Genomic DNA, 26,581 nt, shown 5'->3' with positions numbered 1-26,581 from the left:
GACCATATTTGATAAATGTGAAATGTTAAAATGCAACCAAAAGCAAATGTAAAAAGAAAACAACACATATAGTTTGTCAATAGCAATAACACAATGGTATTTGTTATTCTAGACATCATATGATTTCCTATTGATTCTGCCACTAAATCTTATTTTATTTAAATCAAACTGTCTGGAAAAAGTGACATCTACAGCAGCGGCGGGCAATTGGTGGTCCGCGAGAAAATTGTGGGGGTCCAGGGCTCTGGTAAGTGCACCCCCAAGTGGGGTCAGGAAAAGGACCCCGCTGGGGGGAGGCACAGGCCAGAACCGCTGATCACGTCCCCCGGACAGTTCCTAGGCTCGGGGAAGTGGGTGAGCTGTGTCCCTGCTCACAACCCGCCCACTCTCCCATTGAAGACTCAGATCTGCCATGGGAGAGCGGGCGTGGTTATGTCATAATGAGATCACTCTGGGGGGGTTCTCCCCTTTTGAGTGACACCCGGCTCCCTGGGCATGCGTAGTCAGGAGCCAGTGATTTTAGTGGTCCGCGGACCTGAAAAGGTTGGTGACCACTGATCTACAGCAATTTCCGGGCTAAGCTGTTAAATGCTCAGGGCAGCTGTCAATCAACCAGCAGGGGGCATTGAATGCAGCAGATTGGATAAAGGCAAAAGGTGGCTTTTGAAGGTGGATGGTCATCCTATTGAAAAAAGAAAACCTTGGAGAGAATTGCAGGAATATAAGTCCTTTGGGGCAGGGCCCTCTCCTCCTCCTGTGTCACTGTCTGTATCTGTCATTTGCAACCCCTTTTTAATGTACAGCGCTGCATAATATGTTGGCGCTATATAAATCCTGTTTATTATTATTAATATTAATAATCATCTGCAGGTATTTATAAAAGGTTAACACACCCCATGGTAACAAAAAAAAAAAAAAAAAAGCTGTTAGATTCACCTATTCTTTAGATTCAATGACCACCAAAACCAGCCACGGCTTGCGTAAGTTTTACAAAACAAGAAACGCCAACTCAATGTCTGGTATAGAAAAAAACGAAGGACATCTGTATGTATATATGAACAATCCAAAATGTCTGAATAAATGTTGCCATTCTGAAAACAAAACATGGCCTTATCCTCCAGGGAGAGGCTACAATGAGCTGAAGCAAAAAGTTGGCTGCATATTCCACACATCTGTATCCTGCTTGAACTTGCAGATCACTGTACATTGGACTTTGTCACACCTGCCCCAGCAAACATGGGCATATGACAAGTTACAAAAAAAAAAAATTATATATATCTTCTAGCACGTATCATCAAGAAAAACATCATTGTTTTCAAGCCCTCTTATCTTGGTGCTCCCAAATATCCTGTTTCTTAGAGAAACTGTGGCCAGCACCAATAGGACTCTCTTCCTGTCATTGCCTGACTTCATTTCCCGGAGCTAGCACAATCTCATCCGCTCCAAACAACCCCATCAAAATCTACTTTCTGGTCAGCGCGAGGCTATAATAATTATTTTACTAATAATTTACAATCAATCAAACTGATCAGCACCATGGCAAGCACCATCAAGGTGAGACATCTTTATCTTTTCCTTTGTTCTATCCAAAACTTTTTTGATCTTTTTACTGTTTTTGTTCATTTTTTGTTAATATCAAGAAAGATTTGGGTTGGGCAAGCAACACCCCCACTGCCACAATAGAAGGCAACAAGATTTCCTTTGCAACGCTTAGTAAATTTCCTTTTTCCTATTTCAACCATCCGCAAGCTTTAAAAACGTGAATCTCTGCAAAATTGTATTTATTGTAATTTTTTTATTTCGCGATTCCTCGTCTGGAGATTCTATGCCTAATACTATTATTTTTTTTGCTTGATTTTTTCATGCGTGATACAATTCCTTCAGCTTTATCTGTTTAGGAACAGGGAGGTTTTTTTTTTTGTCTTCTGGTAAAATTTTTTAAAAATGAGGACTCGTCAAGAAGTCAAAAAGTTTTTGTCATGGGAATTTTTTCGGTCGTTTTATTTGTATAAAACATGTATTTTTATAAATGTTGTAGAATTGGGGTTAAGATGAGTTACGGTAGGTTTTCTTTGCTATGAATATTCTCATTATCATGTGTGATTTATTTATATCTGTGTATGAGAAACAGATTTTTTTCTTTTGTGTGATTTGCTATGCCTTTTACATTTTGATACCTTTTACCTTTTTTTTGTTTCCTGATGTACCTCTTTTTTGATGGCCCAGCACATTTTTTGACCCTTTTTGAAAATAGAGAATTTTTTTTTTTGAACGAATGAAATGTTTAAAAGGGGACTAATATGCTGATCATGCAACAAAACTGGATAATATCAATCAAATAGATAAATCCATTTCTACTGTAGTACATTTTTCCTATACAATGTACATGTAAAGGATTTTATTTCTATGATAAAGTAAAAAAAACAATTCATAGACGTTTTTTCCGGGAAGGTGTTTATCTTAAAAATAAAGTTCAAAAATATTTTCATGCCTTTTAGAGAAATCTTGAAAAAGGTTTCATATTAATCACTGATAGATACATGCTAGAAGATTGGAATTTACAAATAATAATAATATAATAATCAAATGAAAATCAAGTGATTTTTTTAAAAACTGAAAATTTTCAAAATTGTGTAAAATAAATTGTAAAAAAATTGTGTAAATATAGCCAAATACATGTATAGTGAATTTATAATAAGAGCAGTGTGTATAGTGAGTGGTTACTTTTTTTTTATCTGGTTTTGATGTGCAGCATTTACTTTTTGAGAACAATGGAAGCGGCCACAGAACAAAATATTTATATCATCCCTACTGCCTGGTCTGTCTTGATAAGGCAATAATTGTTCTGTGCTAACAGGAGGTTGTGGAAAATAATAAATTCACAAAGAAATGTGTGCTCTGCAGGGTGAAACATTTATTTGTTTAAAACATTTTTTTTAAAAATCATAAATGTTACAACAATAATTCTTTAAACTGTCCTAAACTAACTAACTTTCACCTTATTTTTTGCTCAAAGTTATAAAAGAGATTTGGTGTAAGAATAAGATAATATGTTATAAAAACGGAATACAAATATATATAAAAAATCATGTTGTTCCAACCATTTTTAAACACTTATAACATAATAAATGCTGAATTTTGTGATTTAGTGTAGGGAATAGTGAAATTAGTAAGCTTTAGCATTAGGAATAAAATTTTGGCAAAATTTTCAGTAGGCTCAAATGATCTGCAATATGCAAAGTGTTAACAGCTGTGGTTGACACTGATGCAATTTTTTTTTTTTGGGGGGGGGGGATGAATAGGTGGCAAACTGCAGATTCATTTTTTCCTATAACTAACTTATGTTGATTTCATTTATAATACTTCTTTGGTTTATTTACTAATGTTATGTAATATATTGTAGTGATGGAAGTAAATAAACTCTCAGTATTCTTATAAATTTATTTTTGCCTTCCTCTGGATCAACTACATATATATGGTTCTATCTGGAATATGCAATATTCTGTTTATTTACCTAGTGGTTGAATTTGACGGGTTTGTTTCTTTTTATAACTTGACAATGTACCTATGAAATAGCAAGAGAATTTGCAACCTTTGCATTTGCAATGTTTGAATAACAACCGCAGCATTTGTCAAGCAAAAGTTCAGTTTGAGCTGTTGAGTTCACATGTAACTTAATAGGACATGATGATTCATCCAAAGAAAACCCAATGCAAAAAAGGTAGGACACAACCTTTGATCCACCATATGCAGGGCTTAATAACATTTTGATGACCTTCCTTGCAAATATCAAATGCAGAAAAAATAAATGCAAAAACTGTACAGAGGTCAGTTAAAATTGTTCAATCTGTTCTATCTGTAAGGGTGATATTCTTCCCAATGACCAGCAATGTAAGAGACAATATTCCCACTGACCACCACACTAATATAGTGCGACCGGTGGATATAGTGTTTATAGAAGGGTTTCCAAAGACCTGAAAGTTATTTCAAGGGTTTCCCCATGTTAAAAAAAGTTGTTCTTCTTGCTATTGCTGTACTTTAGAACAGAAATAGCACAAATTACTTAAAAGAACCAGTAAATGTAAAATCCAGTTTAACGATCTTCTCATTGTACAAAGTTGGGAGTCCAAAATATCAAAATTGGCTGAAGGAACTATCGTTCTTTTATAGGCAATCAATGTAGTAACGTTGTATTAAATAACACATCAACAATGCATGTTTCTGTAATCAAGCCAATTACAAGACTTTCTGATTGGGTGTCCTTGGGTTTCTATAGTATGAACATCCAAAGTCTTATTTCAAATATTCAGTAAAAGTTATTAGCAGCTATGTATCACGGAAGTTATATAATATTATAACTATATTATACTTTTTTTAATTCTATTTTACCCAGATTTAGCCTTGGTTCATTAAGCTATTTTGCATGTATTATTAGCTGGAAGAATCCTTAGTTTTAGCCATATTACTGCTTTATTTAGCAATCATTGGCTCTAACAGAAAAATAAGGACAATAATGATCATTAAAGTTTTGTGAATTGTGTTGACTATTTTAGGTTGTTGGACTTTTACACTTAAAAGAAATCAGTGTCATAAAGTTATAAAACAATCACACTACATTTCTCGTTTCATTAAACATAATAGACGATGCATGATTCAGGGAAGGGGGTATACATTATCTGGAATTTTTTATGGCAAAATGGGTGTGGATTTTTTTTTTCATAAATTGCCAAACTTGCTTTACAGTCTCACTGCATTCATTTCACCCTGGCATAGATATGGGGGTTGTAATTGTAGAATGCCCCAATGGTATACCCAAGAGAAACTCATAGAAGCAACATTTCCAAGGAAAATAAATCGTCGGTCCTTATAAAACAGGCTCCAGTAATTTGTTTAGTTTGTATTTAAGGACACTGCCAAGAATCAGCTTTTAAATACACTGGGTAATAAAAGCAATCCTGTTTAATAATAATGATAAAAATAATACATTGTTCCAAAGCCAGTTAAATACTAAAAATTTATGAACTTAAGTAGCTGTTTCATAACTAGAAGGTTCTCAGTGAGACAATGCGGATGATTTACTAAGGCCGATGAATATTTATTTCTCCGAATGTTCATTTAGCAAGGCAAAGTTGTGTTCATATTTGAAAATAAATCAAATGAAGAGATAATAAGAAAAAGAAAGTATTCTGTGTTGTACATGATTGATGTGAATAAAAGTTTCATATTGATAAGAGAAGTTCCCTTTGCTGAGTTAATATTTTTTACTCTTTCACTAAATCAACCCCTAAAGATTCAGGCTACCCGACTCTGATATTATAGTCATAACGGGGCCTGGTGGGTTGGGACAACCCGATTTTTTGCATTAGATAATGAGCTTTTACATCAGTGTTTCTCAACCACGGTTCCTCCAAAGGTTGCTGGGGGTTCCTTGAGCAATAAGCAGTTTGTACCTCTCAGCTCATTGAAAGTGACCCCAATGATCTTTTTGGCGATCTTTAAGCGTGACATTCTTCCCAATGGCCAGCAATGTAAGAGGAATTCTTCCCACTGACCACCATGCTAATGTACATTGAGCTGTGCATACAGTGAATATAGAAGGTGCTCCCTAAGATCTAAAAGAAATTTCAAGGGTTCTCCCTTGTTAAAATGGGCATAAATGGCCCTAGTAACTTCAAGAGTATGATCCACCTGTCAAACTCCTAACTCCACCTGTCCCCCACAGCTTTGTGATTTCTAAATCTTCCTTTTACATTTTCAATGAAATAAAAATCTTTTGATAATAAAACATCCAGCAAAGATGGTAGGAGCCCCTTAGTAATCCATTGTGAAAGTTTGCCTCTGTTAAGAAGTTTCTTGTAATAAAAACTGGTTACTTCTGTTCTCTCTACTTGTCCAGGGAGACTGGTCTTTTATCCCCCCCCCTCCCCTTCTGTAGATATGATCCCGATTTATTAAACCTCTCCAAGCCATCATGGCATGGCCTAAGTGATCCAGCAAACCAGGAATTAATTTCTTGAAAGAAAAAATGTTTGGCAAATGTTTTAAATCCTAAACCCGATTCATCCCACAATGTCTGGAACACCCAGATTATCCCACGATAGTATATCTTACCCAGTCTTGAAGAGTTTGAATAGATCAGGCCCAATTTCTTGATTTTTTTTCATTATTATGTTATTGTTATTCCTCAATATATGAAATATTTTAATTTTATTGTATTTCTTATCTCTGCTGTTTGTCAGTCACAACCCAAGGAAAAAAATATTGCACAGTGCAAACTGCCTTTCTTTTCTGTTGAGCAGATGGAGCCTTTGCTAAGTGCTACTTCATGTGTCCAAGTGACATTTTGAGGTTTGTGGTTATTACGCAGCTTTGTTATGTTTCATTTGTGTGACTAAAGGCAATTACTGCGAGCGCTGTAACTGACATGCTGACCGCAGCCTTGATGATTTGAGAGAAGTATCAGAAATATCATGTCTACAATACGGTGATGGCAGGCGTGTCAGAGTCAAATGAAACTGGATGCAAAATTAAACTATACTCTATATAGGTCCTTCCTGACCTTTTAACATGGGAGAACCCTTGAAATACCTTTCAGGTCTTCTATATTAGCTAAATCCACAGCTCACTGTATATTAGTGTGGTGATCAGTGGGACGAATTCCTCTATTCCTTTGCTGGCCATTGGGAAGAAAGTAATTCTTACAAATAGCCAAAACGATCAATGGTGTCACCTAAACTGACCTGAGAGATACAAATTGCTCATTGCTCGGGGAACATCAAGCAACCTCTGGAGGAACCTTAGAGTTCCATGGAACTTGGGTGAGAAACACTGCTTTATATTGTCACCTTCACACACCTGACAAGGTACTGCTGCTGGCAAAACAGCAATAAAGTTGTGAAAACCTGTAAAAGAAAGTAAATTATGGGGGAGAGGGGCAAAACACAACAAAAGGGAAGGAGGTTCGGAAGACACTTCAAGTCCTGTTGGTGGGCTCCAAAAGGGTTCAGTAATTCCATCCCAGTTCTTTACAATTGTTTGTTTACTCCACCTTCATTTTCTTTAACCCTATCATTTATCCTATAAATCCAATAGGATGGATACAGGTATCCAGCAGTCAAGGTAATGTTTCCAGCAGTCAAGACTCCCTTTCCTAATAGTCAAGGGGCTTCAATACCTTCACAATCACTCCGTATGGCTCGTCATAGCTTCAAGTTTAATTCAATAGTTCAAAAGCATAGATCAGTGAAAGATTGCTGATTGTTTTTTTGGCATTTGGGAATTTCCAGAAAAAATTACGATGAATGATATAGAGTTCTCTGTTGGTGATGTGAGGCATGTAAAATACACTTTTACATTTTTTCCATCAGATTATTGTTGTCCTCCTGTGACCTGGAAAGTACAGTCTGAATGCGGATAAAAGAGGTCCATTGTAGATGTAATGACCCCTGGTAAAGATATTGAAGGGGTGATTCCGCCTAAGTGTGTGTATATGTATGTGTATATATATATATATATATATATATATACGTACTTGAGATGGGACTCTCCAAACACAATCATTCATGATTGCCTGGAGCTAAAATCTAGAGTTAGTACAGGTGTTTCCTGACATGATCATACTAGTGATTCGCCATGTTGGATTAGGAACAACCATCGGCTAAGGGCCACTATTGTTATAATATTGTATATTAACACAGCAGGGCTCCTCGTGCTCATCCTCCATCCCCTCCCTATATAAAACAAAAAACTAAGCAGCTTACAATTATTATTCCAAAACATAAAATGATCTTTAACAACCATTAAGCGTGACAGTAATTACAAGTGTATAATAAGAATAAGCATTACAGTAGCAATTGAAAAGAAAAAAGGATCTCACCAATGGTGACACCGCAAATAAACAGATTGCAAATAAAAATCTGAGATAGGTTTGATTTGATATAAAAAAAAAAGAATAAAACGAGAATTGAGTTGTTGCCACTGAAAGCCAATGTACCAAAAACAAACCTATTATTCTGTTCACTTTGGGTTGATTACAATTATGTATATATAAAAAAAATTCCATAAAATATTCAGTAGTGCAAAATTAGGGACTATGCATGTCCAAAGGGATGTACAGGAAATACTTTTTAACCATTGATGGTTTAATTAGGGAAAAGATGATTAACTGCTGTAGGACAGGCAACATGGATACTTTTCCTAAATGAAATCCCGCATGTCTGCTTAATTAAAGGATAATGTTTTACCTTTATTGGAAATATTGGACAGGGCACTATTAGACAGGAAGTTTCTATTGAAAGCACTTCCTTTATTGGTCCTCCTTGATTTGGCCAGTTATCTGCATGGGAAATTGACAGAGGAAGTGTCTGTCCTCAGATATTTTATCATTAGCTTTATGCTGCTGTTGCAGTTTGGTGTGATTGACTTAGCAAAACTCTTTCTGGAGCTTCATATTAAAAAAAATGCTGTTCAAATCCCAATCAAACATCATGAACATATCAAACTTTATTCTAGAATACCATAAAAAGTTGATGAAGACATCTGTGTTTTTTATAAACCATCAGAAGTTAACTAGACAGGGGGGACTGATTAATTGAAGCTCTCCAAGGCTGGAGAGAATACACTTTCATCGGTGAAGCTGGGTGATCCAACAAACCTTGAATGGATTTCCTAAAAGTAATTTGCTATTTGTTAGCAAATGTTTTCAAACATAGACCAGATCCATTCCTGGTTTGCTGGATCACCCATCTTCACTGATGAAAGTGTATCCTCTCCAGCCTTGGAGAGTTTTTTTAAATCAGGCCCTATGAGCTTAGGATTTACAGGCTTGTGAGAAGCTTGGTACAGGAGAGGAACTTATATAACTGTGCAAGACTGAAGAGGAGACTGGAGCTCCGGGAGGCCTTCTTTTGATTAATATTTTGCCATGACTAAATATTGAAATATTTATTATTCACAAAGGCCTCCTTTTCTTATGATTATTAAGAAGAAGTGCCTTGTCTTTTTTACCAGCAGCAGGCATTGGTTACCCATCTGAGCAGTAGTTCTGTAAAGTTTGAGCTTTGCAATGTAAAAAGTTTAACTATAGTGAAAGATTTTTTTCTAAGGCAAAACAATTGTTAAAAACACTATGGACCCTATTTATTAAAGCTCTCCAAGACTGGAGAAGATAGACTATCATGGCTGAGCCTGGGTGATCCAGCAACCTAGAATGGAGTTGGTCCAGGATTAAAAATATTCACCAAAAAATAGAAAATTATTTTATGACATTCATTTTATGTTTGCTGGATATCCATGTTTCACCCAAAATAGTCTAATATGTCAAGTCTTGGAGAGCTTTAATAAATCCAGCCCTATATCTCCAATGATACCAAATGTAACCATTGTTATCAGAATGGGCAATGAGGGAGAAACTCTTTTCCTTGGAGCCCCAGATAACGTGACACTGTAACCTTATGACACCAAATCTTAATTGCAAGCTTATGATTTGCTGTTTCTTGTTTGCAACCCAGTGAATCATTGGCCTGGAACAAGTGCATAGGAAATACCAAGATGACTGCATACAGGTTCCCTTTAAAAGACATAAAGACCCGATTTGGATAGAAAACTCCTTTAATTATGTCTGCTCATGTCTCTCCCATGCTGTCTGCAGAAGCTCTGTGACACATTGCAGGGAGGTAGTCATGCAAAGCATTTTATCTTTTCTACCAGATGTTTGACTAATTTCCAAAAATACTTATCATTTATAGTCAACTCAACAAGAACCTCACATTTCACCATAAATCATAAAAGAGAACTCATGGCCCAATCGTTGGCTGCGACAGCAAGGAACTCTTTTTTTTTTTTTTTTTTCTGGTTGGTTTTGTCCCAAGTATTTGCAAGTGTAAATTCCTAGTCACACAATTGCATTCTAAATACCAGAACCAAAGACTCAAATTAGACCAAATCACAGACAAACGCCCTTCAATTATTGGCATGGCCTGCTCACAAAGGACTTCAAGGAAACTTGCCAGTAAAAGTGAGGAAAGCCAAAGAAGTGGGTGGTCGGAGGGCAGACACTTTGTGGCCTATTAGTGTAGCAGCCATCTTTGGAAAACTGTTGAGCTGAACCAGTATGGATAGAGGAGGAGTACATAAAGATTTCAGAGAAGATAGTCAACACTATTTCGAAAGGCAAAAAAAATGAAGACTAAGAACTAGACTCCAAAGTTTGGTGGAGTGTGATCATAGGTTTATTATGCATTGTCCTTTGAAGCATATGCCTAAAGCAAAAGCCTAAAAGTTGCCTATTGACAAATGCCACCATGCTTGTAACTCTAAAATTAAAAAAACAAGCCATACTAATTAGGGAGAAAAGAGAAAATCCCAAAGCAGTTTACCAATACTGTATAGCCATTTAATAAAAAAAAACAATGGGAGTCCCAAAGGCCGAACACCGCATTTCCTCACTTTGTTAGAAGACAACCCCTGAGCTTCGGTGCACATTGAAGTATATGGTATAAAGGTTCAAACCAGGAAGTTTCAGTAACAAATTGAAACTTGTGAATTTGGATACGCATTCTGTACTGTGGACAATGAATAGGGAGGGTGAATCCCTTTAGTAGAGGCACAGATGACAATCAAAAACCTGACAAGGGTTCTAAACCTTCCACATTGTATTCAAAACAAAAAAAGCTTTACATACACTTTAACTCCTTCCTTCAATTCAGATAACATTATTCAATAAGTGGAACTACATGCCTTAAAATTAGCCTACTGAGAAGTTTTTTATGCAGTCACTACTAAACGTGTATTCATGTATTGGGATCTGGAGTTATAAAGCACTAGGCTAAAAATACAGATAAGTGAGAAACTCCTTAGAAGAGAACCTGTCTTGATGTAGTAATCATATATTGGACAAGTCCTTTTCTCCAATTTTACAATCTATTAGGCAGATGAAGCTGTTGAGAGACAGTACATTGACGGCACAGCTGGACAGTCATCTGTCTCCATTCCAGTAGCATCCCAGGTGATATCCCTTCCTTGCTCCAGTAGTTTTCCTGAAGGCCATGCGCCATGTGCTCATCGTTGTGCTGCAGCGGAATCATAATGTTTCCTGCCTTGTTGGGAGAATTGATGGCTCTCTCAATCCTTTTCCTGCACTCACATCCAATACTGCTCCCTTCTTTCCTGGATTCTGCCAGCTTCTGAGCTTTCAGTTAGCCATCTGTGTCGGTTGCACACCTATTACTGTGACCGGTGGCCCTCATTTTATCCTAATACTGAACCATGGACACAAATTAGAAAAAAACACAGATTATTCCAGTTATTTTATACATAAAGTGTATGGGATCTATAACAAAAACATTTCTTTTGGTCTTGTAAATACACTATTGAAATAGTTCTATTCAATAAGTGCAAAAAAGAAAAAAACTGAGGTGAGCTGAAAGTTCCTGGGAGCTCTGCCTGTACTGTAATATCAGTATTATTTCCATTTCTTACTGCCCCTACATTGGAGATAATAAGAGGTTGTGCTCTATAGTCTTAACAAACTTCTTGTCCCTGGGTGACAATGCTGCTCCTCCATGGACACAGTAGGTTTCATGAGCATTCATGTCATCGTAGCCCATAATGTGTGTTACTGGCAGGATTTCAAGTTGCAAATCCTTTTGTTCTTGGGTTTAGTTGCATCATTAATGTATCTAAACGCATTTTAATGTATATTGTGTACCCCAACACTTAAACTAGAAGATGAAAGAGCCAGCATTATGGTCAAGGGAGGTATAGGCACAATGTTACCCTGGACAAATATAAAGTTGAGGGCCCAAGTGCACATCATTCCACCTCCTTGGACCCTTGCCATTTTATTAATTGTGGTCATGGAAAAGATGGGGACCCTTAGTATTTATTCAGTTTGCCCTACCCTAAAACAGGTCCTGACCAGGAACTACATTGCACAGGGATGGGCAGGAGAACATCACGGGATGTAAAAAAATTGTGGTCCCAGTTCCTGGATCTTTGTACAGAACTGTGGAGGGAATTATTAAGAGTAGTGTAGTACGGAGGAACATTAAGGCTGCAACAGAAAGAAATAGACCTCCTGCTCTGAATGTGGCAGAATTGCATACATGGCAGGACTGGATGGACAGAAATAAAAATCCTTTATGTCCGTTTTATGTATTTAACATCTGTATTTAGTTGGAATTGATTTTTAACTGTAGTCAATATACTTTTTATGTGGCTTAACCCACAATTCATTTTTTGCAGGATGCAATTTGCATTATCGGATATTGCGACACTAGATAAAACTCCTACAACCCTCTATGTGAAATCAAACTGAACATAGCAAGCATGTATATATATGAGCATGCCAGAAATGACTTTAACAGTATTACAGTTAAAGCCAAATAGCAAAAATAGCAGAGTGTCCTTGAAACATATTAAAGTATGACAGATTCTGAATCATCTCCGTGAATCGGAATAACTGTTTTTTTTATCTTGTGGGCTGTGATCTATAAACCTCATAATTGCTCCATATATTTGTGTGGTCTGGGTTACAATAGTACTATACAGTATATATTCATTAAAAAGGAATTTTATTCCTTCCCATTCCTCTCACCCACGGTTACATGAGCCGTTCCATCATTAGCCCTGAATCCCATATAGCTGGACAGACGGATGTACAGTAAGAGGGACCTCACTCCTGGCTCTGCTTTCTGGAGGTTTCGTCAGGGAAGTATAGACTTACTCAATGCTGCAGAACCTCACCGCTGAAAAAACAGATTCAATGCAAAATATTCACAACCACAATGATCTGTGAGCAGTTTTGTCATGTAGGCGGCAGTAAATATTCTCTACACATGGCTGATATTTCAGTCTTGGACACGCACTATTGGATTAAATTACCCTCTTGCTTTATATACTGTCTGTATGCACTGCAATTCATCATCCAATTATGCAACAGGATCAATATTTTTAGGGTAATCTCAAATATTGAAAAATGGAGTTGGATCTGTTTATAAAGCATTTGAGTTTTTCAACTTCAGGGAAAGGTAAGTAAAAAAAAAATAAAAGATCATTCTGATGAAAAGAAGGTTGGAAATAAAAAAGATAAATAAAAAAGTACAGTTTAGGTGTAATTGGAGACAAGACGAATAAATAATTGGAGTATTGATCCCCAACACTGACACATCCGCCCTGATTTATTAAAGTTCCCCAAGGCTAGGGAGAATACATTTTCACCAGTGAAGCTGGGTGATCCAGCAAACCTGAAATGGATCTGGTCCAGGATTAAAAACATTTGCTAGAAAATAACAAATGATGTTTAAGAAATCCATTCCAGATTTACTGGATTGACAAGCTTCACTGATGAAAGGATATTCTCTCAAGCTTGGAGAACTTTAATAAATCAGGCCCATTGGAGTACATTTATAACTATGTTCACTCAAGATTCACCCAACCTATATCAAAAATTTTAATTAATTAGAAATATGTATGAACTATAAAAGCTACTTCAAACATTTTATAATTGAATCCAATATGAAAACTGTGCACATTTTGGTAATAGTTGACTAAAAACATTTATTAATAGACCCCAATAGGGTTGATTTACTAAAGGGATATTGTCTGTTCACATTGTAAAGTGAATTATCCACTTGCAAGTGATATGTCGTTTAGTGATGAGATGAAGCTCTGCTGACGTCAACCATCCAATCGTGCTAGAAAACACAATTTTTTGGGTTCCCTTGCATGTGATTGGGTAATCTTTGCAAAGTGAACTATCACCACATAGGTTGTTCACTTACATTATGCTAGTGAACAAGCTATATTCCTTTAGTAAATTATTCCCAGTAAGAGCTTAGTTTTTCCTTTAGAGTGTAGGAAGAAACGCGTACAGATTAAGTTTGTGTTGTTGCACATATTGGACATACATGACAGTGGCGAACGTAGCCAACAGTGGGCACTTGTATAAAACTGACTTGGCTCCCCTCACTTATTTAGCATTTTTTGCACCTCCTATATCTGCCCCTGGCACATGTGACATAGCAGTGTGCAAAGTATACCACTGCATGAGGGTCCTCCACACTCTTAAGCTAGCAGGGACCCCTACAGCAACTTGCATGGTCCTACATCTGCCTTCACACGCCCTTCTTCCCTCACTGCCCAGCTTATACACCCACAGAACCCCGTTTGGGCAGCCCTGCTATCCATCTCTTGGTGCCCGGCTAGGAAGGGGATACCTCTGGTCTGTTTCTACTGGCTATTGGACCTCGGTCCACCGTGATCTGTCGGGTTACTCATCAGCTTGTTTTGCCCCGGGGTCCACTTTTGGCTGCATCCACCACTGCATGTTTTCACAAGTGTTCATATATTTTTTGCTATGCTATATACTTTTTTGCTCTATGGGAATGCAAAGATGTATGGATCTTGTTCTCTTTTAGTATCTTGAAGCTAATAAAAGAACAGAAGCAGCCCCCTAGCAACCTTTTCTGCTCCAATATTATGATTACAGTGAAAACGGCTGTGTGTAAGTGATAGTGACATCTACACAGGCTTGTGGAACTTGGTGTGGTTGGGGTTTGTTCCACAAGTCGTTCAATCTGGCTCCGTCCCAAACCAATTTTGGCTCAGGCTAGTCTAATATTATTTAACTTGGAACTCTGACTGTTGTAATTATGTGCAGTATAAGAGTGAGTCAAATAACCATTTGTGAGCTTCTGTAGAAAATATTTGTATTGCATTATCTTAAGTGCACAGGGAGAGCAAGTTGTTATGTTCTGCGGATCTACTCGGTGTCTAGCTCAGATTAATGAGCTGAACTGTGGAATCAGCCAATGCCTACGTGCACTTTGCCATCCCCGACAGACTTCCAATTCTCTGGTCTGTTTGAGAATAATAAAAGCGACGTCTACTGAAAAGGCTACAATGTATTACCTTTTTTTTGATGGCTCCCTTTTGCTCAATACCTGTGACCAATTTGGAAGCAGATTGGGTTGTTTTTTGGGAACAGAAATCTGTGATTACAGAAGTGAAGCTGAATTGCCCATAGTGAAAGTTTTTATAGTTGATCCATTATTATACTCCAGTACTTTACCATTATCAAAAGACAAAAAAAAACTTTTTAGGGTATTGTGTTAAGAATTTTATATTGTAGAATGTTTTTATTGGGGAACAAGGACAGATGTTCTTGAATAGTGTACAGCCTTGAAAACTTTGTTGATACCACATGCACAAATTTATATTTGCTGCAATAACTTAGAAATTCAGCAACCCCTAAATATACATAAACCTCTCACATGCTCCACCATACCCCTCTGGGTCCCTTTGGATGACAATCACTTAAACAAATTCCAAGGCATCATTGATCACATGATCTCAACTTAACTGGCCCCTGGCAGACAGTGAAGTAGTGTACATAAATTGATCTTGGCCATAGAGTATAAAATATCTTCTTGTAAGCATCTAAGGAGGGTTCACAGTTGTACTCTGAGCTAAAGCCACATAAGTGCAGCATACAACCTGATATCTAATAAAAACAAAAAACAAAAAAGCACCACTTAGTATGGGCCCTCATGTTTAAAATGGTCTTCTCTTTTGAGTATGAAGGCTTTTATTAGGGCAACTATGGTTTTGGACTGGTTGGGACATATACAGTTGATAGGTGAGTGTTAGTTTGGATTAGGATACATTTTTAGGATCTCCTACACACATTTGTTGGATAACATGAGTAAAGGCTAGTAACTTTGTAGGCTTTTTTGTTGTTTGCTGCTTGGTTCACCTTGAAGATTTTCCCTCAGCTCTAATTTGAAAGAAAAGCACTCCATAGATAAAATCTGAGAGGGGATTTTAACTCTACTATACATTATTCAAAAACTGTCAAAATATACACTTTCCTCCAACATAGTAAAATTAATTGATGTATATTGAGTTATAATCAGTCACTTTTTGGCCACTTGTTCTGACCCAAAATATAAAAGTGCTTTTTTGGAGGTTCCTACCCTAATATACACAGGGCTTTAATTTGTGGTGGTGGTAGGGTTTGCAAAGATAGCAGATATGAATAAGTCCAACATAGAGCATCTATCAGCACTGATAAAGGCTTATTATTAAGGATGAAGAATTCTTAATCTTAAAATTTCAACAGATAGTAGGGGAACACAAGTATTGTGAATCCCTATAAAATCTGGTCTTTGGGTCTTGTGATTTGTAGTTACATAACTGAAAGCATAAATAAAAACTGATTTGAGACAGAGGCAAAAAGATCAAAATTGGCCCCAGTCTCTGCCACCTATTGTTTGTGCCTATTGACCAACCATTACAATAAAGGGATGATATAGAGCTTAAGATTGGGGATGAAACACAATTGAACACATGCATTTGAGAAATCCCTACAACATTTTGCCATTGGGTTTTGTGATTTGAAGTTTCTGAACTGAAGAGATAAATTAAAACTGATCAAAGTCAATTGGGCTGGAAGGTCAAGATTGGCACCAGTGTCTTCCACCAATTGGCTTTGCCTATTGGCCATTGACCACCTGTTACAATGAAGGGTATATATAGATGAACACCTAAATGGAGAGGAAAGGAGACACTTTTCATGTCCATGGTCATGGTCATGGATGACCTTCTGCATATACACAAGCCTAAATACACAGCCACAACTATAAGTAAACAGTCTCACAATTCTATAATAACAACTGATACATAATTTATGTGTCCCTTGAACTCCTATTTTTCTCAATGGAATAACACTCAGCTATTCATTTTTTTCCCCGCTCAATCACCCAGAATGGAATTCATAATCTACAGGCCGCATCTTGCGTCCTCAACATGGAATTCGACCGTCAATGTTTAGTCTGGATGGAAAAAGGGAGCCTGCCCCTTTTAATGTTGTTTATAACAGTTGAATGCCGCTCGTCAGGTGAAGGTTAATAGCTGGCTAGTTAAAGCTCTTCTAAACGCAGATGGGTTATCAGCCCTGAACACTCGTTACAAGATTAATCTCATTTCCGACAAGACTTCCTCTTCCCTCAACTGATTCTGCTCAGCCATTTGACCTGTCAGCGGCTTTTGGGAGCAAGCTGGAACGCCAGCGGCGTATTAAAAGCTTTAGTGCTGCGAAACAATGAGGAGAACCTATTCTATCGCAAAGGAACATCTTTAACATTTTCAAATCAATTTCAGTCCCATTTGAAAGGTTGTGATTCATAAACATCTCCAACAATCATTAGAGAACTTAATGAGATCTGGACATTAGCAATGCTGGGCTTTTCATGTGTTCGGTGGGGGTTCTCTAATTGTGTTATCGCCTCTTTGAACGTGATTTTCCCCTTTGTAGTCACTTCTAAAGTGTTTTTTTTTTTTAACCTTTTACTGTGTTTTGTTTTGCGATGTTGGCGCTTAGTTGAAGGCCACATGATAACATCATTATAAGAGTAGACTGCTATCCAAAGCTACAATTTAGGAGACAGTTCTCAGCCACGGGGCAGCAAAAAAAAAAAAAAACATATTAACAATAGAATATAAAGGAGAATTATAAAATAATAACAGCAAATATTGGGGGTAATTGTTGTAGAGTATAACATTTTTGAGTTTTGATACAGTGGGACAGGATTGGAAACTCTTTCGGGTTTGTATTTCTGATATGTTGTTTTGGGGGGACATGAAGTCCCCATTCATCAAGGCAGCAGGACAGCTGCCTCCCCAAAACATTGAGTTGAGTTATAGTTTATACTGGTCTGCATGGAACAACAATAGAAGGAAATTAATATATGAGTGTTGACATGCATTATGTTAAGGTAATAACAAGATCTGTTGCCATGCAGTATGGTTATTCCAGGTGCTGTGGAGGATAATATTTTTCAGTTGTAGGTTGGTACTTTTGCCTGTACCCTTAATAGGAAGAGTAAATCCCTATTTGTCCTGGTGCCCATTGTCTCCGAGTCTGAAAGTGATGGGAAATCTAAAATTTTGGGTCATCACCAAAACAGAGAGGGAATTCTCTAACCGGGACTTTTGTTCCGATGACTACTAAAATAGGATTTCCCTCACTTTAGAGAGATTTCCTATCACTTCCTGTTGTGTCTGTTGGACAGAAAGTAAATGGAGATTTCCTTAATGGAACAGAGATGCCAAGTGAAAACCAAGCATGGGATTTAACCATTCATGCATATATTGTGTTGCGCTTTCTTGATGTTTTTAAAATTAAAGCAACCTATACAATCACCATGTTTTATTCACTATTTTATAAACACACATATCAGCATTTTTTTTACATTTCTATATTTACAGTTTTCACAATAGCAATATTTCAAATCCTAAATCATTCTAGTTTTTGTTTTTATTTTTTTTTTTAATCTATTTCATAAGAAAATCTGTCCTTCAGTCTTCCCTTAAAAGTTTTCCTCGCCTTAACTGAAATTGCTTCGAGGACATCAAACATCATCTAGTGCAGCCTTTTAACCATGGGGGACCCCTTAAAAAGTTTTCCAGCAACCTCTGCTATAAATACTATATCCCCAGCTTACAGTATATAAGTGTAGTGGGAAGAATGCTTCTTACATTGCTGGCCTTTGGCAATGCCACCGTTATAGATTGCCTTTGGTCCAAAAAAGATCATTTGTGTCACTTAAACTGACCTGAAAGGCACAAATTGCTCATTGATCAAAGATTTCCTACCAACCTCTGGAGGAACATTGCTGTAGGCAGTTCCTCACCAGCCTGACTGTACCTGGACGACCACTTTCTTTTTATTGAAAAACTTTTCATGTTAAATGTTCGATATGTCCTGTGCTGGTCAACTGGCACACCGAGTAATGTCTGGCATCATTCTCCATACTACATATAAGCCCCGTCCATTAAACCCCCCTCCCCAATTTGTATAACCTAAGGCCACCTTGACCTAATAGAAATATAGAGCAGTGAACAGCTTTATATCATTAAGTGATCTCTCTAAAATTTGAAGCATTCAGTACCCACTGATGGAGTGCAGCAGTGGAGAAAGCACCCCAGTGCACTTAAAGTCAGACTTGACTGCACTTAACTTTTCAGTATTGTGCACAGTTATTAGAATGGGCTGCCTAACTGGCCAAAATGTAACGTTCCTGGCAATTCACATCTCTTGGCAATATGCCTTGGGCTGTCAAACACATGCACAACCCTTTGGACACGTTGACCAAGTTGACCACCATTGTATTAAATGATCGGCGTAGACGTTACGTTTTGTACTTTCCATCAACGCTCTTGCTCTCACCCAAATTCCTGGCATAACACCGATCAGGCAATGGCCATTACATTGACTAACTTAAAGGAAACGGCCTGAAGAATTCACAAAAAACTAATTACCTTTGTTCCAAGAAATTGTTAATAGCAGCTGTATCTGAACAAAGGAAAATAAACTGCTCGCCTCTTTTGTTTGATGCTCCAGTGAAGTTATGTTATCTGAAATACAATGGCAGGGGGGTTTAGCTTGCTTTTTATGACTCTCTACTCCCTGGAGTAAACTGAAAGGATGTTAGACATCGCTATGGAATTCCAAGGCCAAAAATATAGTTTTACTATTATTATTTCAAATATTTTTGTGGAACCAGCCTTTTACACAGTGCCTTGCAGAATAAAGCAATTGACATTTGTTCCTTTTCTCTAAATTCATGAATCCTATGTTCCGGACTCACATGTTTTGCTGCAACATCAAACTCACCATGTGTTTTGTGGTATTGTGAGTAAACCAATTCAGAACTCTAGGACTGACGGGCAGAATTGCGTATTACTGTGCTGCCCATGTACACTATCTAGGACAAGACTAGGTGTCCATTGCACACAAGTTTTATTCTTCAGAGACCCAGTGCAGTAACTACTGATTATCTAAAGCTGGCCATACTTACCATATACTGAAGATTCAGCAACAGTAGTCTACAAAACGAATCCATTCGATCATGTAAGTCCATGGCCTAAATCACTGTTTGCACAATCAATTCAATTCAAATACTACTCCATTTTACTGTTTACATTTCCAGCATATATGCTAGGTGTCATCAACTTGTAGATTAACATTTCCAGCCATTGAGCTTTCAATTTTGATAAACATAGATAAGTTTTTCACCGCCAATTATTGAGGTTTTAGCTTGTAGAAACCACTGCAGCCTGAAGGGAGCAGTGTGCCTCAGTTTAATGCCGTAATTGTCTGATACAATACAGTATTAAACAAAATAATTTGTCCTTGTTTGTGCATACCTACACTGCTTTGCCTTCAAAACACAAATAACAGCATGTTGATACAATAAACCTTTATAGAATGCAAAAGCAATTTATTTTCATATACATATTTTTCTAACGTGGAGTTAGCATCAATGTGTATCCATGCATATGTGTCAATGTAACCCTTTAAAGGTCTTTATTAGCTCTAACAGGGATCACAGTATCCTCCTGGATAAAATCAAGAGATTCAATTTAACTCCAATGCAATACAGTTTGCATTAAAATTGTATTAAATTTTGTCTTTATATCTTCTATTTTCATCCCTGGAGTCTGGAAATAGTTGGTACGTGTTGTTATGTAAGTATTTTCTTCCTGTGTTCTCCATTGTCTCATATACTCAGTAATTGATATAAATGTCTTCCAGAATACAGAAATGAGTAAAAAAAAAAGATTTGTGAGAATCTCACCCAGAAGAATTAGTGGGAAAAATCCTGGATGCTTTCCCACAATGTATCAAATACAGGAAGTGCTATAGTCCTCTGGATAGAGTTTCCGAAAATGAGTGTAAAATAAATAAAACCCTCCGATAATGTAAAAATGGTCACGGATCTGTGAAATAGACGCCAAGTTGGCGTTGTTTTTGAGGAGGAAAATATATAGTGTTTTGGAATTGTATATACAGTTTGTGACCTCTATTATTCGTGTGTTTTATCAAAGGGCAGATTGTATTTTTGGGCTAAAAAAATAGAACTTTAAGACACTGAAAAATTATGTGACATCAGATAACCCCTTCTGTTATTCTTCTTCTGGCTTTGGGACTGGTAGCTAAGTAAGACCTTAACCCCCCCCCCCCCCCCCCCCCCCCCCCCCCCCCCCCCCCCCTACAGCGAACGGCCCTTTTTTTATAAAGGAGGGGTGATCAGATCACAATTGTTTCACATTTTATAAAACCCAATTGCCACTTTTATAATGCCATTTTATGAATAGGCAATCCAATTTTGCACAGTGGTGATCAGTGCATTAATTGCCTTACACTATTTAAACTAAAGTGCCTCCTATTTGCTACTAGAATAGGTAACTCATCCACTTCCATTGTGGACACATACACTGCTTTTCAGGGGGTAGAAACAAACACGTCTAATCTCCATGATGGCCAATAGGTGTTGAATGCTGTCTGGTGCGAATTGCCCTGATTTAATAAATCTCCAAGCCTGGAGAAGATAGACTATCATGCGAGCACCTGGGTGACCCAGCAAACCTGGAATAGGTCTGGTCTGGTCTATTCAAAATATACTAGATCACCCAGGTTCCCCCATGACAGACTAACTTCTCCAGTCATGGTGGGCTTTAATAAATTAGACCCTATGGGTCAGCATAACAGCCAGGAAACTGAATTAAAAGTCAATAATAGGGGCCTTCATGTCCTAATACTAAGAGTTGACCCATGGTCGCCATATATTTTAGTCTCTACCCTTAAAGCAATTAGTGATTAGTAAAATAAAAATTATTCCAATTGAAAATAATCTTCAATGATATGATGACCAGAGAATCACACAACTCATCACATCAATCATGATCGCCCATATTAGAAGAAGCGATGCTTGTGACCATCTTGGGTAATGGGCATGACATAATTTTACCAATATGGTTAAAGCCACCATTACTTTTTGAGATTTAAAGAGATTAAAAATGAGATTTAAAATTTGAACTGTATAGAACAATCAAATTTACTATTTTGTAATGTGTTTAATCTTGTTATATTACATTTAATAGATTTACTATATTATATTTATTACTTTTGCTCTAAAAACTTTTTTTTATCTTGTCATATTGGTGCCTTTTTTAAATTATGTGTTGATAATATCAATTATGTTTGTTGGCCTAGATATATCTATGATGACACTCTCCTTGTCTTCACTCTTTGTAACCTGTTGATAGACTAAATGAGTCTGTTGCAATAACTGCATATTTTGGGTTGTTCGGTCCCCTATAAATTTCTACATTCATGTAATGAGAAGGACAGTTGCTGATTGCACACTGTACCAAGGAAGTTTCCCAATGATTGTGCTAGTACAAACAGTTCTATGATTTCCTGCATATCCCTGTAGCTGCAAACAGTTATGTAGTAACGTCACTTTAGTAATAGGATTGATCTGCCCACTGACCATTGTTATGATTACCAAATTGTGGAAAAGTAGGCACGTATTGGTCACTAAAGCCTGGAGGTGTTTACAAGCAAATCGAAATGTATTTCCTAATCCAAACAGAAGTTTTAGAGAGACCCTGTTGCCATATTATTTATTTTACCAGGAATCCTATTATAAGGTTATGGGACTGCTTTACCAAAGCTCATCTAGACTTGAGATGATAGATCAGTGTTGCTAGGGGTTCCTTCAGCAATGAGCAAATTGTGTCGCTCAGGTCAGCTACTCCTGGCTATCTGTAAGGGTCGCAACCTTCCCACTGGTCAACTATGTAAGAGGCATTGTTCCCACTGACCACCAGGCCAATGTACTGCGATCTATGGATATAGTAATTGTAGCAGGGGTTCCCTGAAGACCCAAAAATTTTTTTAAGGGTTAGAAAAACACAGAGTTATACTATCATGGGACAATTTGGGTGGACTGAAAACATTTGTCAAATAATATTAACTGTTTTATAGGAACTGACTTATTAGCTGACCTATTATAGGAAATCCATTCCAGGTTTGCTTGATCACCCAGGCTCTCACATGATAGTCTATCTTCTCCAGTCTTGGAGAGCTTTCATGAATCAGGCCCTATACTGCATTTAACACCTTTTAGGTTTGTTATATACCTGTATAATGGATGTGTAAAATGAATTGTGCATTAAGTGCATTGTGTGGACAACCAAAATGGGTGCCACCATCTTGGATGTGCTGTTGGAAGCCCCAGGAGATTCAGATTTGTCACACTTTACATATTTTTTTTGTAGCAGCAAGGAACAAAGAAAATACTATAGAGTAGTAAGGGCTGAGGCAGAGGAAATGGGCCAGCACAGGCAGTATTCAGACACACCCATGGGCTTTTACCCAAAGGGAGGACACTGTGCTAGGGAACTGACTCCTCCTGACGTTGCAATAAATAAAAATGTAAGTGGTCAGGAAATATGTCCCAGTGAGAACATCGTATGACATTACAGAGGTTCTACCTAATCTCTACTCTATACAAAACTAGAATTGGTCAGTCACTCTCAAGTAGGCTGTGCTTGCACTACAATTAGATAAAAAGATGGTGTAGGGGGCGTGGCTATCAACATTCTCACTACTGAATCATAGGTCTACAGTTTGTCCATCATCTCCTGGCCACACCTAGCCTCTCCCACTGCTTCCTGGATTGGCAGCACAGCCTTTTTTACTAAAACCCTCCCACTTTGAACTGGAGTATCTGGCAGGGGGAACATGTGAGACCTAAAACAAAGAGGGTTTAGCTCATTTGGGGAAATTAAAGCAAGACTGATTGTTTGATGAGGCATGTGCATGACATACAGCTGTAAATGAAAATTAGGATTTGTGATTAAAGGAGCCTTTTGTTGAATTTTTAATCGCCCATTGCTAGCAAATATCCTCCCCTTACCTTCCATCTCTACTGTTCAGGAACTGTAGAGAAAATCTTTTACTTTAACATTTGGTTCTGTAGGCTACATTCTAGTGACTTTTAGTCTACATAGGGCTTTCCTTTTGTTTCCAGATTTGAAGTGGCACATGGTCAAAAGGAAGGGCTGGTACAGTGGTTTGTGTTAAAGGGAACCTATTCCCTTCTCAATTCTATTGAGCATCAAGAATATGCAACCGATTTAATGCCCACCAACGTATCCCAGTTACCAATAGAGGTGCCAAGGCAGATGTTTCTTGGTATAAGGTGGTGGACTTGTATCTACAAAGACACTGGAATGGGTGGTGAAAGGACAGTGGGATGTGACCAACTACCACTAGATATGCCATAGCCTGGATGAATGAGAACCTTCATAGACCTACCAAATAAATGTCAACACCACATATGTAAGTAGAAAAAAATTACACTTCTCAGCTATCACATATTATGAATATATTACCGTTAACTGAAAAAATATTTAGAAGGCGAATTTGATGGAATCCAAGACTGATACTTGTGCTGCGGCATATGTTACAGTAATATCCCACCCCGAGGCAGCGTTTTATTGGTACAGTTAATGGCAGGTGCTTTGTATGAAATTCTGTTGGGATTGTTATCCTGCGGTTTATACAAATCATGTCATTTGTGGTTTGTGCAGCCCCAGTCCAGATGAAGCACAGACCACGGCTCCGTGGCATTCTTCTTATGCATATTTCATACTTGACATATTGAGTCAGTTACAAAACAGAACTATTGTCTTGATTTATTGTTGCGCAGCGGTTGAGTCTAACCAAAAAGGTTCCACCATACATTAGTGAAATTACAGAGAATTTATTACGGTTTTCTGTTTGCTGCCAGTCATTCAGTTACAATACATCATGGCCTTCAAAAATGGCTCCAATAATTCCTGCAAAGAGGCCGAGGCTTGAAATGTAAGTTTGGCATCTAAAGATTGGCATGGTCCCTATGCTGGCAACTTTTCAAAGAATAAAAGCTGTAAAAACACATGTACCTTACTTGCTTTCACACTAGAGGAGATGATTATATAGTCCTTCTGATAAGATCCTGGAAATGGCAGGTAACCCATATTTCATAAAGACGCTTTTGCATTGTGCAAGAGCATCTGCTCGCAATGAGATTTAGGGTTCTCGCCATTCCCAGGTTCTCATCAGAAGAATTGTGAAACAAAAATATGTATACTTATTATCTCCATTCCACAGAGGACATTGGGGAGTTTACATTAATTCCTGCAACCCAAGTGAGGTCTAAAATGTAGGTTTGGCTCCTAAGATTCTCACGGTCCCTATACTGGCCAAGCAAAACATATATACCTTCCACATTGGAGAAGAATATATCATATTCTTTCAAATGGTAGATATCCCTTTTCTCGTAAAGACCCTTTTGCATTATGGAAGAGCATCTGCTTACAAGGAGATTTGGGGTCCTCACCACTCCCAGAATGTTACCAGAAGGATTGTCAGATGACATTTTTATACTAGGTTTGCTGGATCACTCAGCTTCACTGATGAAAGTATATCTTCCCAGGCTTGGAGAGCTTTAATAAATCAGGCCCATCATCTCTGATACATGGAGGTAATGGGACTAATTACATTAGTCCCTGCAACTAGGGTAAATCGTGAAATGTAGGTTTGGCTTCTAAATATTGTCATGGTCCCTCTGCAGGTCACTTTTCATTGAATAAAAATAAACTATATTGGCTTTCCACCTTGCTTCCACAAACGTGGAGATTATATCATAGGGCTTCTTCCAAGATCATGGACATGGTAGGTATTCCATTTGTCATAAAGACCCTTTTGCATCTTCTTGCAATAGAATTTGGTGTCCTCACCATTCTCACCAAAAGGATTGTGACCTAACTGTTTTACCTTATTTTAAACTGGTAATCCTGCTAATAACAAACCTTCTGGGTTAAGGTGTACTGTGTCCACAGACAGAGCCATGGTTGTCACCCAAACTATATCTCAAACATTTCATACTATTTTTATCTCCATTACATGGGAGGTGATTGGATTAGTACTTTACGGGGATACGGATGTTTGTGTTTTCAGTTCCATTTCCAGGAAAGTGACAAGGACACATCATTTCTATCAAAATCAGCAGACATTTTCTAAATTTGCTAAAATAAATCTGAATAATAAGATCTATTGCAGCCGCCACATCTAATGGCTGGTAATCTGCAGTGTCTAACATTTTGTTTTGGGTTTGGATATCATTAATCCTTAATCCTTAATCCTTTTAGCCTTAATGTAACCTTTGGAAAGTTTAAATTACATTATCAGCATGAAGAGTTCCTGCTCCTGTACAGTTTAAGATTCTGGCATCAGAAACTGCTCTGTCATTTAACACTAATAAACCCTCAAGAGCGCTTTTTGTAAGATTCCACCATTGCTCAGATCTGATGTCATTTAGAGATTAAAAAATTCAAACTTAAACATGGGCAACTACATTCAGAAACTTGGCGGGGGAAAGGGGAATTTATACTTGAAATATCAGATTTGCATCACTGAGGACCAAATTAGTCCATAGCATCCTCAGACTAAAATATAAACCCACATTTGAACAACCCAAATGATCTGTTTTCTCCCATTGCGGAGATTGGAAGAGATAATCGGTCGGCCCTGCCTGTGTGCAGCATTTTGTTCACATAAACTATTATTTCCTTTTTTTTGAGGGAGGTCTGCATGGAATATATTTTTACATTTTTATATTATTGTCATTTTTATAACTGTCACCCAAAACAAGTTCCCAAAGTCTAAATATTTCCGTGAGTAAAA

The 26,581-nt window shown here is 37.5% G+C and overlaps 1 protein-coding gene across 2 annotated transcripts in view; it reads left to right on the top strand.

The window, feature by feature from the left end:
• The window catches only part of ERG (ETS transcription factor ERG), a 150,144-nt gene that overhangs the window by 81,095 nt on the left and 42,468 nt on the right, over positions 1-26,581 (top strand). The window contains exon 1 of one of the 2 annotated variants that reach the window (XM_072398302.1): positions 1,403-1,554. The exons of the other annotated variant lie outside the window; for it this stretch is intronic. Coding sequence (XP_072254403.1) covers positions 1,537-1,554 — 18 coding nt within the window. The 5' untranslated portion in view covers positions 1,403-1,536. Of the gene's footprint in view, positions 1-1,402; positions 1,555-26,581 lie in introns of those variants that run through there. 2 annotated transcript variants of the gene reach the window in all.

This window comes from Pyxicephalus adspersus, chromosome 1 (genome assembly GCF_032062135.1).
Source record: "Pyxicephalus adspersus chromosome 1, UCB_Pads_2.0, whole genome shotgun sequence".
NCBI classification, from domain to species: domain Eukaryota; kingdom Metazoa; phylum Chordata; class Amphibia; order Anura; family Pyxicephalidae; genus Pyxicephalus; species Pyxicephalus adspersus.
This window is presented reverse-complemented; position numbering and strand designations above follow the sequence as displayed.